The sequence below is a fragment of the Pyxicephalus adspersus genome, chromosome 11 (genome assembly GCF_032062135.1).
Source record: "Pyxicephalus adspersus chromosome 11, UCB_Pads_2.0, whole genome shotgun sequence".
Classification (NCBI taxonomy): domain Eukaryota; kingdom Metazoa; phylum Chordata; class Amphibia; order Anura; family Pyxicephalidae; genus Pyxicephalus; species Pyxicephalus adspersus.
The window spans coordinates 51,341,212-51,362,026 of NC_092868.1; the positions used below are offsets into that span (position 1 = coordinate 51,341,212).

The window sequence follows — 20,815 nt, forward strand, 5'->3', positions numbered from 1 at the left end:
TGTATATGTGACACTTTTGTTTAGTGGTGTGCCGTGGGATTTTTCTAATGTAAAATATGTGCCGTGACTCAAGAAAGGTTCTATAGAACACTGGTTGGGAAACACTGCACTAGTGGGTCTTCTGTGTATATGGCTGAATGAGAATCATCTGTAATATTACTTGTCTAAATAAATACATTTCTGAATTTCATATTTTTCTAATCAAAATACGCAGTAAAGAAAAAAAGCTTCCTATTTTATTATTAAAAAAACATCATTGAGATCCAGTTAGGTTACTGTGCCTAGGCCGGGATAATACTAGTATGTTGCAAAAAGGAGAAACCCTTTTCTAAGTCCCACTTCAACATTGGAACTTTGCAGCAAGACACATTGTGAGAAGCTGTGTTAGGGTCAGTGTAGGACACTTGTACTGCACAGGCACCAGGATTTTATGTATCCTCGATGGATTGGCTTTGAAGTATATGCTGACCTTGGATGATGCCTTATCAAAGACAGCTCTGTCTCTGTAGGAGATAAAGGCAGGTGAAGGCATTGTCGGGTGAAGTACTATGATCTCTGTGAGAGTTAAAAAAAAACTGTATTACACCTGCACAATACTTATCCACTTACACATTCCGACTCTGGGTCAGAGCTGGATTGACCACACACAGAGCCCCAGGCAGGGTAGCGAAAGGTATTTACATGAACAATATCCCAGCCTGATTATTGTGCAGTTTCAATATTGTTCATACAATAAGAAAGTATTTTCAGGTTGGATCCCCAACCCCTTTCTCAGCACCTCACTTCTGCACCACAACAATGTCAGGATCGAACATGAGCCACAATAAGCAGCTCATATATTACTCTGCATTGTGGTCCAGTGCATTGTGGATGATATATCTGCAGAGGATGTAAAAAATAAACTCCTAGCCATTTTGACTCTACTGCATTGCAAACAAATAGTTCTCAACTTCCACATCTGCTCTTTGTACCCTTTCCTGTTCCTCTACCTCTCTGAACACCTAACATGGTCCCCCATTTATATTTGCGTTCTCTTCCCCCAATTCTATCTCTTTGGACCCCCTCTGTTTTTTACCCGCTGTGCTTAGATTCATTCATGTCTGCAACCAGGAAAATAGAAATGCACCAAATAACATTAATTATTCAATACAAAGTAACTTTTTGAATAATAATAATACATCCAAGACCCAGACAATTAAACGGAATGTATTTAAATCAGGAAGCAAACTTTGTGGCTAGAATAAAATAGACTTAAAATGGAATATATGGAAGTTTGTAAAGTGCTGTAATAAAAGCTTCACAAAAGTGTAGGAGGCTAAAAAAAATTCTAAAACTCTATACTCTTACCACAATGCGAACAAAATGAATGTGCACATTTTGTAAGACTCACCACAAGGCAAACCACAAGGCAAATGCAGATGCTTTACCACAGTATACAGGTGGTAATAAGCCCCGAACTCCAGAAGACAAAGTCACCCAGGTAGATTGAGGGTCTCATCTACCAGTATGACACCAAAACTAAGAGGCAAAGGGTTAACCCTCTTCAGCCTGCAAAATTGGTATTCTGTAAGTGTTAGCTGGAGCTAACACTAAATCATTTAACTAAATCATTTTAGGATCACCTTCTCCACAGGGTGACAACACTGCTGTGCTATTTTACTGCAGTACGAAAGTATTGTCAGCCTGTTAAGAAATGTGGAAAAATTACAGGTCTACTGGCAGGGGGAAAATAAAAATTGCAATGTTGGTGTTAGAGAAAAACTGTATTAGGGAAGTGTATTTTTCCCAATAATTCCATCTGCTCCACAACCCATCATACAGGGGACCTTTCAGGGTCATCACTGGTTACTGCTTTCTGTGTTGTGCCCTGATTTGTACTGCATAAAATTAGAATTTTTTAACTGACCACCCTCCAAGTGTATGGACCACACAGCCAGGTCACTGACCTCACCTTCATCTGCTGAAATTAAGCAGCTCAGCTTGGTCAATGACATATCCATGTAGTAGAATCTGATTGGATTACATTTCCTCCAGTCCTCAGAGCCCAGACTGTCAAAAGGTCATTGGATGCACCATCATCCTCTACTGGAAACAAATACAATCAGAACAAGAAAACAGGACTTTAACAGTGATATGCTATTACAAGCCAATTCAATTTATTAGTTTTAGAACTTAAGAATTCTATCTCTATTAACTAAATGCAAGGAGAACTCAATAGACAATGCAAATTGCTCCATTGTTTTTCGCCATCAAAACATATGAGAAAAAATCTGCTCTTACAAACATAACAATTTTATAAAAATAAAAAGTTAATTTCAAACATATATATATATACCGGTATGTTAAAGACTTCTAAAATAGGCAGTATACATGCAATATTACAAAATTACCACACGATGGCAGTATTACACTAAAATAAATCATACCTATACCTAATCTGCAGCCAACTGCAACATTACTATGTAAATAAACCCTAACAATTACCTTTTTCTTTTGTTCTGTTGAATATAGATGTAAATGTGTTTTATTTGTGGGTTTTTTATTATATATATATATATATATATATATATATATATATATATATATATAAAATTGGATGTATGATTGTATGTTCCACCATCACTCGAAAACGCATGGAGACATTTCAACCAGACTTGCCATACATATGACTGAGCTATATGTGAGTGCACCAGACACCTTTATACAGTGCTGTGCTATATGTCAGAGCTATATTTGGATGTATGTATGTATGTGTGTATGTCATCACCAAACTTGCCATACATATGACTCAGACTCATGTGAGTGCACCGCTGATCTTTGTGCAGCGCTGTGCTATATGTCAGAGCTATATTTGGATGTATGTATGTATGTGTGTATGTCATCACCAAACTTGCCATACATATGACTCAGACTCATGTGAGTGCACCGCTGATCTTTGTGCAGCGCTGTGCTATATGTCAGAGCTATATTTGGTGATCACTAGGAAACACGTGGAGACACTTCAACCTAACTTGCTATGTTCCACCATCACTCGGAACGCATTGAGACACTTAAACCAAACTTACTAAACCAAGCTAAAAATATGACACCCCTGATCTTTGTACAGCGTTGTGGTATATGTTAGAGGTATATAAATGTATAATAATAATAGTGTGTGACTGTGGGGGGACATTAGAGTGTCAGCTCCTCTGTACAGAGACTGATGGGTCCAGCTCAGTGTTTCATTGGACATCACTATGGTATATGTAAGAGCTTTATAAATCTTTATATAAAGAATTGTATGTATGTGTGTATGTTCCATCATCACACGAAAACGTATGGAGACATTTCAACCAAACTTGCCATACATATGACTGAGACTCATGTGAGTGCACCTGTCATCTTTGTACAGCGCTGTGCTATATGTCAGAGCTATATTTGGATGTATGTATGTATGTATGTGTGTGTGTTATCACTAGGAAACGCATGGAGACATTTCAAGCAAACGTGCTAGATATATGACCGAGACTCATGTGAGTGCACCACTGATCTTTGTACAGCGCTGTGCTATATGTCAGAGGTATATTTGAATATATGTATGTATGTACGTATGTGTGTATGTATTGCTTAGCACAGTGTGCATTTTGCTTATATTTTTACATACTTTTTTTGGGATTATTTATAAGATTGCAATAAATAAATACCTGAGAAATGCCGGGTAATCAGCTAGTATATATATAAAATTGGATGTATATACTGTGTGTGTGTGTGTGTGTGTGTGTGTGTGTGTGTGTGTGTGTGTAGGTTCCACCATCACTCGATAACACATGGAAACATTTTAACTAAACTTACTATACATATGACTGAGACTCATGTGAGTGCACCAGTCATCTTTGTACAGTGCTGTGCTATATGTCAGAGCTATATTTGGATACATGTGTGTATGTCATCACTAGGCAGTGCATAGAGATATTTCAACCAAACTTGCTAGACATATGACTCTGATGATGCACCACTGATCTTTGTACAGCGTTGTGGTACAGGTATATTTGTATGTATGTATGTATGTGTGTATGTGTGTATGTATTGCTCAGTGACAGTCTGCCATTTGCTTATATTTTTCATACTTTTGTTTGGACTCTTTTACAAATTTCTGTTACAAAGTAACAAACTTCTGTTACAAACTTTATACTTTCTTTTACAAAGAAAATGTAAGGCAATCAAAGGCAAAAAAATGAAACAACACCATAGACAAGAAAATAATTTTAGCTTTATTTGATTCCTTTTCCTGTATAATATAGGAATGCAATAAATAAATACCCGGGAAACTCCGGGTAATCAGCTAGTTTCTAATAATTGTAGCCATCTAAGTGAAATGAAGTGCAGTGACAGAATAAGTTGTTCTTGACCTAGGATGTTCCAGAGTTAAACACCTTAATGCAGAAAGAGTTAACATTGTATATTCAATGTACATGAAAGCAATGCCATTCACAACATTTAAAAAAATCATAAAACAGGAAGTATCATGTAGGTCAAAGAACCAGGCTGACCTACTTATGTCCCCCAACTTTCATTCCCTTTTCTTTCTATCACTAACATTTACAATGAGAGGAAACTGTGAAAGCTCCAGGTGAAACAGGTTCAAACTTTTTCTGAGCTAAGGACTCCTTTATTCTCCCACATGGCAGCACTTGAGCATGGCAATTGTCTGTTCAGGCATTCATGGGAAAATAAAGGGAGCCACATACTTCCTACTTGGAAGTACTAAGCCTATCACATTGCTCCAATGAGAAACCAGAGCAGCTGGTAAAAGAGACAGATAGGTAAAAGCAACTCCAAAGCAGAACATCAAATAAAACCTTATAAAAAAAACTAAGTAAAAAGGTCATTTAGGATGTATTTCCCAAGTTTTGTTCAGAATGTGAAATATACTCCAGCTTGTATGATCCACTCAGACTACCATGGGTTGGTGTTTCCCTGGTAGTAACTGCAATACCTTAGTGTGAAATGATGAATCACTCTGCTGTCTAACTTGCCAAGCCCAAAATTTCTTCCATAGAAAAAAAACTGTGAACACTTCCTTCTAATACTGTTTTTTCTTTTTTCCTTTAATATGTTTAGGACAAATTAAATTGTAACATATTTTTTATCACATAAATGTGAAACATTGAGCAGTATTATTTTGCATTCTCATTTTCAACCAACAAGCTTCCTATATAAATGGTTTCCAGTTTCTTAACTTATGCTGAGAAAAAAAAACTATAATCTGCAGACCTAAACAGGCCAAGCTTGAAAGAACACAGACATGTGAATAAATCAAAGTTGTGCCCCTTTCCCCTCTCCCTGTATATATCCATCAGGAGATGGGGGGAAGACAGCCATGGTCTGCTTTCTTTATAGTACTATGATGCTCTAGAAATTAATTACACTTTTGCCAGATATAAACATTAGTTAAAAAAACAAAAATAGAATTGTCCCATACTATGAAAATGTTGCTTTACATTCAATATTAAATTAAAAAAACTGTGTGTGTATGGAGTTCAGGGAGCTATCCTTGCATTTGTTCCCAAGTACCAGGCAGGGACATTTCCCCTGGCAGTGAAGCTAGCCCTCACACTACAGAAGTTTAAACTAAGAGAGCTGGCAGCTCCCCAAGCAAACGTTGTTCTCCTCTTCCCTTTGAAGCATTGGGTTCTGCCAGGGCCCTCATGTACATCATAGGATTGCTGGTCCTGCATTGTATGTGAGTATGTCAGTCCTGTGACCAACAGAAGCACCAAGGAGAAGATGCTTTAGGGGAACCTAAAGTAAGCAAAAAGGTGAGTAAAAGGGCTTTCTTCAATAACGAGCATTTACCCCATGCAAAGAGTAGAGTCCTACTACAAGGCCATATTATTTTTTTTTAGAAATAAGACTTGCCTTTATTTCCTGAAGAATTGATGCATATATGCTTATTGGTATGATGACTTTACTTTTATTCTCCAATGTTAGCAGATATGTGTCTTTATGCAGACAATGTCTTTAAAGAATAGTTAAACAAAAATTAAAGGTGGTTTTCTATCTTATTGAACATTAAGTAGATAATTTAGTTTTGTAGTATAAGAAAACATGTACCTAACAATGTTAGTAGCTGCACTCTAATTCAATGTTTTTATTCCACAGATCTCACTGGTTGTAGCTATATTGTGTATTAATGATTTGCTGTATTTTATTAATAATTATGATGAAATCTTTCACATTTCTTCCAGCTGTTCTGACTCTAGCTTTCTATATGTAAAGTAAAAACAAGCTTTTGATATTTTCTGAAGTCATACTGATACCGATATGAAATGATTTCAATAGGTAAAGGGGTACAGAGACATATTGAGAAATCCATCGGAGGCCTGTATTTGTAGATAAGTTTAGAAGGAGAAACAGATCCCCTATTTTATTCTTTACGTTTGATGATGGCTGATACAATGAACATCCTGCAATTTGCAATGTAATTCATATTATTATTTATAATCATTGGCTGGAAATTCACAATGAACCAATTTGTCTTTCCAGGGCGGAGTAAAAGTCTTAATTACGGGGCCATGGCAAGAAGCCAGCAATAACTACAGCTGCTTGTTTGACCAGATCTCAGTGCCTGCATCTCTAATACAGCCAGGTGTCCTGCGCTGCTACTGTCCAGGTAAGTATGACCTGAAAAGCTCCGAGGAGCTATACACATTATTGTTAGAGACTCCGATCTGCACATTGTACTTTATTATATTCATCACAGCACAGGACTGTCTCACATTGCATAAAGCAAAGGCTGGTGGCTACTAGCCAGGGGCTCCCAAAATTCCCAGGTAACACAGCCTAATATTATGGCAGGGAGATTTTCCTAATGCCACATCAAAGGCTGATCAGCCTCTACTCTAAATTAAAAAATGTAACTTTAGATTGGACTGAACCTTACGTCTGAAATATAATCTTCCTATATAGTGGCCTTTCCTGGTTCCAATGTTCCCTTCTTATTAGCATGTCTATACAGTTCATTTCTGATGTCTTTACTTACATAACGTTAAACCTTTTAATGTTATCACTGGGTCCTTGTGACTTTGTATGCATTGTAGGCAGATCATTGCTGGTGGCAGGAATTGTCAGGGTGCTGCAAAAGTAGACATTCCTAGGCAGGTTGTATTTGCATGCAGAACACCCTAGGTAAAGCCCCCATGTAATTTTGAGCCTATGACTGAAAGAACAGTAATCCAGACAGGGAAAAGGGCAGATCGGGGGCAGTCATGCTGAATAAGAAAGCGATAGATGATGCTGGATGTTCTATATAAAGGACATTAAATATCTGATTTACTGCAGCTTCTAGTGCACATTGTGAGAGGCTGATTGTGTGCAGTGAAATCAGGGCAAGCAATTTCAGTTCAGGAATGGTACCTGTACAACTGTGCAAGCTGCAGTTCAGATATGTGAAATGCAGTATGCCCATTAACCTTAAATATCTTTAATGCTGACATTCAGCCTTTAGTGTTGTACTGACTGCTGTCCTTGAGTGAACTTGCTTACTCTGACTGCACTGTGCACTGTGCTTCTCATACTGTGCATTAAAAGCTGCAGCAAGTCAGTTAGAACCCATTCTATCATCCAGCCCTTTCCTCCCCAGCCCGAATGTCCCTGGCCTGCCTCTTTCATTTATTATATTTCAGTTTTGATCTGCACCACATGTAGGTGTTACCTAGGGAAGGCATAATGCAAATACAGCTTGCCTATGAATGTCCAGTCCCCAGACTCGGTGGTACACCCACTGTTTCTAGAAAAAGATATCAAAATGGAAAGGTTTAATTCAATATTTAATTAGCATGTTAGTAAACAGTTAATGGAATCAGGGCAGGCACATTCTCCAGCTTCAAGTAATGCATTTTTGTCATCAATGTCTCTATGTCAAAAAGAAGGACAACAGGCAGGCAGAGGAGGAATGACAGGCAGCAGCATCTCATCCTTTCAAATAGGGGACAGAAGGAAGATACACAGTTCTGACCTTCTCTTTGGAAATATTAGCTCCCTGTCTGTCATTCTTATCCAGTATCTTTGGGAGTTCTGCATGCTAGTCATTGTCCTAAAGTACCAAAGCTGGACACAGGCTATGATTTTCAGAATGAGATCAGCAGTGATATCTTCCATATTCTTTCCCTGTATATGTTTCTATGGGGGGTACTACAAGAACTGTCAAAGATACAGCATGTCTTACTCAGGGTAAATGCATATTGTGGACTGAATTATTTTCAATATCCATGTGATATGAGTGTGGAATTTCTTTAAATTCAATACTCAGGTGCAATACTTAATTTAACCACATGATGACAGTATACGATCAGTGTACATACAACATATAACTTGTTGCCTGCTATTTATCTCCTATTTAGGAAGGCATGGATCATTTTCAACACAGCCTTATACCCCAACATTAACCCCTGAAATACCAGAAAACCCATGTATATGTCTCTCACCTTCCAGCATTTTAGATAAAAAAGTGAGGAATGCTTAGTAACTCCCCCTGGATCACAAGCAATATTAGAGCAAAGAAAACAGGGCAGTGAATTAGTCACTATAACGTAGAACTCATGCACCCAGAATCTTCATGAGCAGTGGATGTTACGTTTACTGCTATATATATATATATATGTATATATATATGTATATATATAATATATCATTCTTTCCATGTGCATGTTACTAAACTTACTTACTTGTTTGATTTATATGAAGATATTTGGTGTGCTACCACTGTACAGAAGAGCAATCACCCTCCATAGAAGCCTCCCAGGGAGGACACCCAGGACAGCTCTCTCCATTAAGTGATCTGTTAATGGGACGGAGATCCTGCCCCATAAATCACCATTGGGGTGGAGCAGCTGCAACAATTGTCTCGGTTATTCTTTTTTTTTCCTGAGGTTATGGTTATAGCTTGGAGGAAGCAATTATCCATGTGAAAGTGACATTATAGCCACATTACTGCATGCAAACTCGAGGAGGAAATGCTTGCAGACATTTAGATATAAATTACTGTGCAGACCTGCGAGTGGAAAACAAAATTAATTTCATATTATGTGTATTGATTTGTCAGTGTGATGCCCAAGGAATGGAACAAGTGCCATTGTGCACTAAAGGCCTAAATTGTGTTTTGTTTTGTTTTTTAAAGACATCACACAAATGTACACATTAGCAGAGGCAGCTGCAACTAGATAAATGTGTGGCACAAGTGTCAATGCTCACTTTACTACATGAGCACTATTCGCTACACCACTTAGAACCAATCACTGTTGATGCTGGAGAGGAAGAACAAGGAACTGTAATGTCACGTCTGGCCCTTTCTTTGGCTCCTATAAGTGACAGTTAATATTCCCTATATGTTCTTTGGATAACCTAAACTGTAGCTGAGAGGTGTTTTAAAGTCTAACTCTGGGCTCAGGATTAATTCTCCTGTTTGTGTCACCACCTTCCCGTTTACATGCTTTTTTCCAAGGTTTAGTCAGGTAAATTAAGATTTTCTCCTCACCCCTCTTTTTCTTTCCTTCGGCCAGTGTTAATGCTGCAAAGCGACAATAACCAACCACGGCTCACTTCAACAATATTCTATGGGTCCAGGGCAACAGGCAGAGCCGGACCCCCTGGTTTTGCAGGAAGAGAATTGACTGGTTATAATTTTCCCAGTTAGACTTGAGGCTGCAGCCCATATGTACAAGGTCTAAAAAGCACATGATAAAAACCTTCACATAGGACCTATTTATGGTATAAAAACCTCTTTCTCATCATACTAAAGCAAAGCTAAATCACGAAATAAATGCACCCAGGAACAAAAAGGTTTCCTTTGTGTGTTTCATGCATCAATCACATAATGGCAAAGATGGGCAAAGTCTGCATTTAAATTGTTTCCAGTATTATTTATCACCTAAAAATGCGGTCCAGCAAAACCGACCCCACAATGCATTGTCCTCAGCCTATTGTTTATTTTTGCTGTTTCAGTAAATATCACTTGTAAGTACATTTCCAGGCCAGTCACAGAGGAAAAGACATTGGTTTAGTAAACTGCTTGCTTTTTATTTTACTAGTAATGAGCTAATGTGAGGAAACGCAACCTGACAGATCGCCAATCTTAATTGCTAATGAGTCTGAAGTCCCCACTTACTTAGGGAATTTTAGGCTTTTACGCTAGCTGTCAGAGATGTACAGGAAGGGACATTTTCCATCAGGAAGCTGATAGAGGCTCATTAGCATGCTATCAATATCATTAGTGATAATCGACGGCTTGTTCTGTGCATTAACTTTACCTTAAAATGTCACATTTAATTGTGGTTTAAAACAACGAGAGAGGTTGATGCTCCTGATCTACCACTAGCATCATGTGACCGAGGCACTGAAATTTTAAAAGTTTTTTTACCTATTTATTACTCCCCAAACCATTTACACTTTATATACCATTATGTTTGTTTTTGAAAATAAATGTCAGACAAATATCTTAGTTACCTATAAATGATCATTGATGATTGTAAAATCCCCATCACATCTCCTTGCCATACAAATCACAGAGTTCATGTATAGGTTTCTGGACTGAGAGCAGAGACAGAAAATGCACTGACAAGCTGCTTTGATCTCCCCTGTACACCCTGATATATATACCATATCATATCATATATAATATATTCTTCACATATTAGTCATTCCCCCCTCTGCCCTAGAGAAATGAGGCCATTGAAGCAGCATGGAGCCCTATTGCAAAGTATAAAAAAAAAAATTGTCAGAAGTCACAGCTACAAAAGGAAACTTAGTGGCCAGTTAGTTGCCAGATACACCTACCCAATGGCATTGCTGTGACCTGAACACAGACAAAAACCGCTAGTCCACTAGATACTAAAAGTCCAAAAAAGAGAGCACTGGCACTTGTCAATCAATTTATGTACGTGGAGACCAATCCAGATTATTGAGTTTGGGTGTTTCCATACAAATATATTTTTTACAATTGTGCTCTTTAAATTTTGTGACAATAGTCTGGGAAATCGATATTCTGTTCCAACATAACTGTGCACAAAGCCAGTTTGGTGCAAAGTAAGTTGAGTGACTTACACAAGACCTAGACCTTAACCCTACTACTAATGCCAAATGTAAACCAGGTCTTTTTATCCAATATCATCCTCACAAATCTCTGTTTGGCTAATTTGGCAAAAGTTCCCACAGACCCTTAAAATTTTTGCTGCAAGTTGTCCCTGCAGAGTAGAGATGGAATATACATAGAGGGGAGATTAAAGCCAACTCCATAATAAAGGCCATGATCCTGGATTGGGGAATCCAACAAGCTCTTTTAGGTGTGATAGTCAAGTGTCTCCAAACATTTGGCCATATAATATATTTTTTGGATTAGGGTGTAACAAGAAATGTGGATAGAGAGATAACAAAGAGTTTTTCTGTTTATATGCGTTTGAAGAAACCGAATAGATCATTCAACTTGACTTGGCCAGAACCCAGATCTCCAAATCATTTTGTCCACATTCATTTTTTATAGACCACTCAATCCTCATCAGTAGCAATCTAAAATGGGAATAAATATTTCTACGTAAACTAATTTGCTTTATAAGAATGTACTGGAACATTTAGCGGTGGTAATAGTGGTTGTAAATCTTGGGGCAGAAGGATGAAAAAGCTATTTTTACATTAGCAGAATAAATTATGGATGGTAATTATGTGTTCATTGTAGCTGAAGATGGAACAAACAGCACAAGTGCCCTCGCTCGTCACTACATACAGCTGAGATATATGGTGCCCCAAAAGCGGCTCGACTGCTGCACCATCTTTGTGTCCCAAAGACGAAGGTATCTGCCTTCTGCGCAATGGATAATGCCCCATAAAACATCTGTATCTGGCTTAGGAAAGATTCATTACAGCTCGACCCCACCTCTTTCCACATTTCCAACCTGTGACATCATCTCTATTAGTTACTGACGAGTAAATCCTGTCATATCTCACCCTACTGGCAATTTAGCAGAGTGGAGGCTAAGATTTGCTTTGCCTGATGAATATTTACAATCTGACTACATGGGCAGTGGGGGGGGGGGGGGCATGAATCTACAGAATTGTAGGCAATAAATTGCATTTTTACCTTCTATTGTGATATGTAGGGTGTAATATATAGGTTGTAAAGTAATGTATATATTCTTGTAATACTCTCCCAGAACTATAGAGTATATTGCTTTGCAAATCTCTAGGTTGGTAGTTTGAAATATTTATTTTTCAGCCCACACTGAGCTATATGGCTGTAGTTGAGCTTTTAAAAGCTGTTTCTCTTCCTGTTTTGCAGCACATGACACCGGGCTGGTCACTCTTCAGGTTGCCTTCAACAACCAGATCATCTCCAATTCTGTAGTGTTTGAGTATAAGGCCAGAGCTCTTCCGACACTGCCTTCTTCCCAGCATGACTGGCTCTCCTTGGATGGTAAGTGCCCAATATTTCCAACACCATCTTCAACCTTCTGCTTAGCTCGCAGGTACTCCTAATGTTGCTGGGACTAACTTCTCTTCTAGGCTAGAGAAACATGTCTGTCTCAATCTTCCTTTTCCCAACACATGCTTACCTATCATTTGCACTATTCAGTGTAAGCAACCAAAGTAATCCCCAGTATTTTCAAGTATGTGATTCATTCTAGGTGACAACACTGGGCCAATCAGCATTGTCATACAGGGAATCAAACTTTTGCCCCTGATGGCTGAAACCTATATATATATATTATGCTGGTGTGGGGCCATCTGTTTACTAGGTTCCTAGTATGTAAATCAAAAGAGTCCCATTTAAGTAGGAAGTCTCCTGCTTACTTGTTCTGGGTTGGCAACACCAGGTATGAAGCCATTCAGAAGTTGAAGGCAATAACTGCCACTAGTTGCTAAATCAATGCAGAGGTGAAAGAAGTGCCTAAAAAAGTACCTAACTTTTTTTTATCTTTTATTTAATTCTGTAGATGAGGGGAAAGGATCCCATGGCACTTTTTCTTATGCTTTACGGACTAGAGAAAGCAGTAAAAGCTTTCCAATAGTTCCCATCTACAAAAAAACAAAATAGTTAGGCTAGGATTCCATATTAAACCAAGAGAAAGGTTCATACTTTTACAATTCTATTGCAAATGCTTGTACCATATTTCCATTATTATATTATGCATGATTTTAATACTTGCTAGAGAATCTTTCTTAATTTAGGGCATATCAGGTAATTTGAATGGCAAAAAGGCAGGGTAATCAATGGAGAAAGCCTAGACTGTCAGCTTAGGGTTGATCTGTCTATTGTCACGCACCTGGCAGGGGCAAGAGCTAGGGTAAGAGCTTTTCACTCAGCAAAAAGAATAAGTAAAGGGTGTGATGGTCTTCTACAGCGAGACCACTGCTTCCCCAGAGACAGCAAGGGTCCTTCTCTAGTGGTAAGTGACAGGCTTTTCTATTACAAGTTCTTTTCTGCTCAGGAAAGCCAACTGTATAGCTTTGAACTTCTTTTGTTTTGATTCACCTTGAGTGTATTCACCTGACTTGTAACTGTTCAATTGTGCTTTAGGTTTTCAGAATCCATCAATAAAATTCAATATCAGCTTTGGGTGGTTTCTTTAAGCATCTCCATCTTCCAGCACTACCATCCCTTTAAACTGACATAAGGGCAGACCTGCAGTGTTTGCTTAGCAGCATTGTGCTCTTCCTGCCTGCAATGAATCATCCACCTTATAACTGCTTATATAGTATCAGTACAAAGTTATCAGTCACAATTAACAAACAGTGTGGCAGGAGAGGTAACGTCTGCTGGAAAACCGAGCTTGTACAAAGCTTCATAATGAATTGTAAAACCCGTCAGTGCGCTTGTAAGGTAACTGACAAGATTTCAGCTGCCTTCTTTGACATGGGTAAACCAGGAGCTGCTTTGCATTTATTTTCCTGGCTCTGGCAGTTAATTAAACATATACTGTGTTAGAAGGCAATGTGCAAGGGAGTTTCTGTCACCACAAAGACTGATAGTATATTTACTAATTAAGAACAGGCCTTCTGCGCCACCCACAATCCACTGAAAGTGCCCCTCTATCAGCAATTGAATCCCAAACAGATAGGATGGTAAACCGCCTCGACTAAATCAGAAGTATATTTCTAGCTAATATTTTGTAGCTTTGGATGGATTTAAGGGGTTACAACCCCCATCAAGTTTTTATTGCTGTAGTAGTTGAAACGTGAGGCACTGGACCACTTAATAGGAACTTAAAGAGGACCTGTATTGCGTGTCCATGTATACTGCAACTGCTGATCATTCAATAGAATGCTAATTGCCAGGATGCTAAACTGATCTTTGGGTTTTAGTCCCACACAGGAAACAAGTAGGCAAATAAATATTAGTAAAAAAAATTAACAATCTATGTGCTCTGGCACATGATAGCAACAACTCTATGAAAGATGATCAGAACTCCCAGAACAAGAACCTGTGTCCTGGTAGTGGGTTCCTAAAAAGTGTTCCTGCTGTGGAGATTTACCCAATTTCTCATAGGAAGCATTGTCTCCGTTATAGAATGTGATTGTAAATCCACTCTGTATGACTTAATTTTATAGACAAAAATATTTAATTTCATGCTGTATATTTCTCAGCAGCTTGTGATGTAAATGTTATTCATGCACCCAATGAGCATAGGAAACAAGGTCCTCAAGGGATAAGGTTAACTTGTCACAATGTTGTCTTTAGGAATTGACCCTGCGGGGCTCTAGAACATAGGCTATTAAACTAGTGTGTACTTTTATAATAAGGCAAAAACCCTGTATTATGGAGTGCTGGTGGCTCTGTATTCTGCTTCCAAAAATGAGATATGTGCAAGCTACAAAGTGTACATATTGGAGAAGGAACTATTGTTTATACAATGATCAGGGGGAGAACGTGTGGTGGCAAGTTAGGAATTTCTCTTAGGGGAGGTTTGCATTAAAATAGAGACTTTGGTAACTTTTTGTATCTGAATGATTAAATTTCCTGACATGTCACAGTGTGCAGCAAAAATATTGTTTTCAGATAAGCACTTTTTATTACTATAAAGCATTTCCTAAACTTTAGTGACTTTTTCTAGGCTGAGATGATGCCGCCAGTCATGATGCAACATTTGTTTAGTCCCCTGATCACAGCAGAGACTGATCCGAATGTATATGATTGTGTCATCTCTAAACCAGTCTTTAAGTCCAGGAAGTTAATGCTGCCCATGGATACAAAGATGGTGCCATCCTTGTAGAAAGACAATCTCTTAAAGTTATTGTCAGTTCTGTGATCTCTGTGAGAAACCTGCTACACATTATTTGGCATGTGCTATTGGAAGGACTCAGGTCCACTTATATCTCTGTGAAGTTGAATACTCGGAGGCAGAGTTCTCTAGTTATATTTTGTTAGGTCATGGCTTTGTTATATACTTTCTCGCTGAGCTGTGTAAATGGGTTCCAGCTGCATTCGCCTCCTCTCTATATCTTCAAGACAAATGCCTGGTATCTTGGCAATATTTTCTCCTCTGTCCCCTAGATGAATACTGATTTCACGTTCTAAATGAAGTCGTCAGGTTCTCTCTTTATTGCTGCAGTTTTGCTTTTCTGTCCTCTTCAGAAAGTGATTAATCACTGATATTTTTTTTTTATTTGTGGTTGCGATGTACATTCATTTTGTTAATAGACTCGTCCCTTTTTTCCCAGATACTATTTCTTTTTCTTGATGTTGTGTTTCTAATGAACAGCAGATCCCAATATGAAGAATGAACTCTTTAGCTTGGTGCTTTAGTAGAGGTTTTTCTCCGGGCTCAGAATGGGCACCTGTGAAGCCTGGCACCTGAAGGGCGCTAGCGCGTGCTCCAGCTGACTTTCATTTTGCAGTTACATGCAGCTATTAGCACCTTCTTTCATGCATGTGAATAGTGTACTGTGCAGCTCAATAAAAGATAGTATGACTATTTTTGAAATCCCGTGGTGGTTTACTTGGCTTTAGATATTTTTTTTGGTTTCAATAAGTTTTAATTAACGTTTTACAAAAGAAAAATTTAAATTCCAGCACACTAAAAAATCATTTATCAAGACAGTGTTTAAAAAGTGTACAAACAGTATGAACAGTAGTAAACACTCAGCCAAGGCTAATGCTTTTCAAGGCACATAAGGCCAACCATGCGAATGGCGTATAGGCTCCAACGTAATAAGCCCATAGAATTGCCCTTGGGGCTGATTCTTATTCATGAAGAGAGCTATAGTCCCTAAGGGGTGTCCCCCAATAGGGTAAGCCCCCTTCCCGCCCCACCAGGTGGGTTGGTCACGTTTAATAAGCCTGAGTAACATTTAGAGTGCCAATTAGTTCAAAGAGAACGAAAGAAAAGAAGAAGAGAAAGAGGGTAGGGGGAACTTGGATGGGTGTAGGCAGGGGGGTGAGGATGGTGATCAGGTCGTACAAACCTTAGATAAGGTTACCCTAGCGGAAGGGTGTGGTCTCAGCATAGGGCGTATTATATGGCCAGATGTGAGTGGTCACACCCCATTGGAATAATACTCAATCCATGGTACCCACACTCTCTGAAATGGTTCATGGAATCGGTGAGTATAGCTCGCATGTGGTAAACCCACCACCAAAACTGGCGCAGGTCCTCCAGTCTACATCAGTAGTAGAAAGTGGAGAGTGTGTGGATTCTGGGGTGCTCGTCTTCCGCAATGAGTCTCAGAAGAGAGTCTGCCAGGGATATATTTTTATGTTGACTACAATTAATGCTAGAAGAAGTGTTGTTGTAACATTTCCAGGTATTTATTACTATTATAGCAATCACAGTACTCTCCCCCTGACCTTGCTTCCTAGACTGACATGCCAGCTCACTGTATCTGTCTGTCATCTGCAACCCCTATTTAATGTACAGTGCTGCCTAATATGTTGGGGCTATATAAATCCTGTTTAATATTAATGTCATGGAATGTATGAGAAGACTCACATGTAAAACAGAAGTTAGTGACAGTGGGCGGCTGTACAGAGGAGGACTCAATACCGAGGGAGGTAATTTACTTCTAATCCAACGCACCACACAATTCTACATGGATGGGGACTGGACAAGCAACAGCTATCAGGGGTGTGCTGGAAAATGGGTTTGAGTTAAAAATCAGGCCACCTTGTGGTGCTAAATCAGGCCTTGGGTGGCAAAAAAACCTTCTGTTAGCACCTTCACCTAGAAAACTACACTAAGAAAAGTCTAACTGAGAGTTCTCTTTTCCCTTCCCTTTTTGTGAAAATTGTTAGATTTCATTAGAAAACCACCAATCAATTAAAATTATTTGGAATTCTTGGAAAAGGTGATTTATGGTGTTTTTTTAGGGTTTCATTTGGGCATTGAATAGCTCCTAAGGGTTACAGAATTTCTGGACTTGTTAGTGTGCCACAAAACAACCCTACTTTTTCACAAAAAATAAAATGTAGAGGAACAAGAAAACTAAATTAAATAACTAAATGATTTCTAATATACCGCATAAAACATCCTCTAAAAAAAGATAAAAAAAGATCTTTTTGTTTGTTTCATTTTGCCTAAGCAATGAGCATATCCACATCGCTGATGGTGAAATGAATTTTACAGGAATCACTCTGCTTATATCTTATTATGCACAGGCATAGGAAGCAACGGAGAGACTTGACCGTCACCTAGAGGGCTCCATATGAAAGGAACATGAAATTTTGTGTCTCTTTTTGCTACACCACATTGGCTGTCCTGTAGAAAGAAAAATTGCAGCCGCTTTCAAATTTGTTGTGGTTTGGATGTGTCTGGTCATTCTTGATCAACCATCTGCCTGTGTATGAGCAGATGAAAGTAAACAAGGAATATATGAGGCTGGGGTGAGGTCAGCCTTTAATGTGCTGTATAGTAAGCCCTGAACAGACTGAAGCAGAGATGTGAGCACAGGACAGCTGCAATGCAGAGGACCTTCAGGGAGAAAAAAAAAATTTATAATTATACCAACCATGACTTGTATAAGTTGCTTGGCTGTGTACACAGGCTTGATTGCAGCAAACTAATAATGAAACACACTGAAAAGCATTATCTCTTGGCCTGATAAACATAGGCTGCCACCACACTTCTACATTAAAGTACCACTAATGTAATGTACTACGGGTATTCTAATGGCATCATTTTAAATTGACACCAAATGCACACATACAGTAAATGGCAACACAGTGGCACTAAAAGAAACCAGAATGCAAGTACCGTGTCTTGTGCTTTGCTGCATTGCCAAAACGTCAAAAGAATGAAGGAGCTGCCTTAAAACAATGCACAAAACTGCAAAAGAATCAAAACTTTTGTTCCTACTTTGACTTAGAATTTATAACCCTCTTTCATGGCTGCTGCAAAGGGGGGTAAAGGCTGCTCTATACATTTGCTATAAACAATGTATTCAATTGTAAGATTGTAAGCTCTTCTTGGCAGGGTCCTCTCCTCCTGTGGCACTGTCTGTATCTCTGTCTGCAACCCCTATTTAATGTACTGCACTGTGTTATATGTTGGCGCTAGATAAATCCTGTATATTAATAATTTTAATATTATCCTCTATCTCTAGAGAATTTGCTTTTAGGATTGAGATTAGAGAGATAGGTGGGCTCTTATTGATTTTGCCTAGGGCCACTTAAAACATAGGTGATCATTTAAAAGTTCTGATGAAAAAAAAAAAGAGTTCTTTGCTTATTGGAGCAAGAGCACTCCATGATTGGAGGGAAAGCAAGGTCATGTGACCTGTCCAGTCCAACTTTTATGACTGGGATGGGACATGATTGGTACAGTGAAGAGCAGAGATTAAATAGTGCTATTTGAACTCTTCAAATAGGCCACTTAGTTGTAGCTTTTGGTGAATTCTGTTGATACTGTTGACATTAATGTAGGTCTTGTTAGTACTTTTCAAAAGCACTTGCTAAGTGGGAAGGTCTGCTTTCCTATAACCAGCTCATCAGTCTCAGTGTTGTAATAGGAAACATTGTAGCAACAGAATTCCTTAACAGGAACTAGAATCCTTTTGGACATAAGACTCCTTCAGCAGGGTATGACTGAAATACAATACCAGTAGGTTGGCATGATTGCAGAGAAGGGAAATCTTAACTTTTGGAGAAGCTTGTACAAATTTCACATTTTCCTTGAGAATGGTGCGTGGATCACTCAAAACACTGGTCACTTGACCTCATTCTTCTACCTTTTTGTCATTAGGTATCTTGTCTGTGCTATTTTAATTTTGTACAAAATAAATGCCTGACATGTATGTGCATTGCAATATGTTGATCTATTACCATGTACAGGTATGTATTACTGCTTTATGATGGACATTTCTCTTCATTTTTTCTACAAATAATTTGCACAATAAACATTTACGTCTATTATTTACAGATATGTAATTAGGGTGGTGATAGCAGCTTTTAGCTAGTAAGCATTCAAGATACATATTACAAGTACACTTTGTGAGTACATTTTTGTCCTTGGTTGGTGTGCAAAGCACAAATAAATAATCTGTGCTTAAAGAATTCTCTTTTTAACCCAAAATCTTAGGTTTCTACTACAATCACCATTAGGACAAACAGAATAAACTTCCCTAGCTGGGACATTAATAAAACACAATCTTATCTTAAACTTTTCCTCTTCTACAGAATCCAGATATTTTTGGCTTTTGCTACACTTCAAACAGACATACTTGAAAGAGTGACAAGCGGGAATCTGTTAACAAACCAGAATCATTTCATTTAGTTATGTTTAACCTTTTTTGTTTAAAGAAATATTACCAGGAATCAGCATAAGCGATAACAGATTCAATGCAGGAGATAGTAAAGTAGCAATAAATTTTATCACAAAGAACGTCAATTAAAGTGATGTTGCTTATTAAAAATGAGTTAAAAAGCATCTGCTGAGAAGGGTGACTTCCAGCTGGGAAGTCAGTTTCTGATGCTTTTTGTTTTATGTATTTATATTCTCATTTTATAGTCAGCGAAATAATCTGTGCAGCTACCCGCGTGTGAATAACAGTGCTGAGAATGTGTTCTGGGTATTGCAAGCACTAATTACTTCTATACAAAAAGTCACATTAGCGGGTCCCTCTAGTGGTGTCATTGTAGCGCAATCTATAAAACTCTTCAGGCGTGGAGTTCAGGTTTTCGCATGCCAAACTGAAAATGATAAATAACCTGTATGTGTATATAAACTGTGTGTATATATAGGGAAAAAGTAAATAAATTCATACATTGTATGTGAGTTTGAGCACAGATTTAAATGTACTGAATAAGGATAATGAATTTGAACCTTGGCCTTTGCTGCACTACTACAATTAATATTATTAACTAGAATTTATACAAGTTTAATAAAAATCTTTTGTGCCTACTTTTGGCTAGAGATTTCACATAGCTGTATGCGAGATTTCACACAGCTGTTCTACCTGCCAATGTATTTGTATTTCTGCCCATCCGGTCCAGCAAGCACAACTCAGTCTAGCATGCAAGGAGACCAAAATTATCCCATGTTGCAGCTATGTTACACTTACAGGTGATATCCGTTCCCCCCAGCCAGTAATTGGACATTGAATGGGGAAGCAGCAGACTGCTGAGCTCATCTCTCTGTTCTCTCCTTGTGCTGCTTAAACCACCCCCAGTTTGAGTTCTGTTGTATAGGGACTGCAAGATACTAAGTCAACTATAGCCACCTACACAACTGTAAAAAAAATGCAATAAATGATGCATTTATAAATACAGCACTGCAATTCTATTTGTGTCTATTAAATCATTTAGGTGTTAAGCTTTAAGGTGAGCCTATATTTACATACAATCTTGAGAAAAGGA

General features: G+C 38.3%; 1 protein-coding gene across 6 annotated transcripts in view; it reads left to right on the top strand.

Annotated features, from left to right (window-relative positions):
• The window catches only part of CAMTA1 (calmodulin binding transcription activator 1), an 884,829-nt gene that overhangs the window by 784,791 nt on the left and 79,223 nt on the right, over positions 1–20,815 (top strand). For all 6 annotated transcript variants that reach the window (XM_072426016.1, XM_072426012.1, XM_072426011.1 and 3 more), the window contains 2 exons: positions 6,526–6,652; positions 12,308–12,442. In XM_072426016.1, the coding sequence (XP_072282117.1) occupies positions 6,526–6,652; positions 12,308–12,442 (262 nt within the window). The remainder of the gene's footprint in view (positions 1–6,525; positions 6,653–12,307; positions 12,443–20,815) is intronic.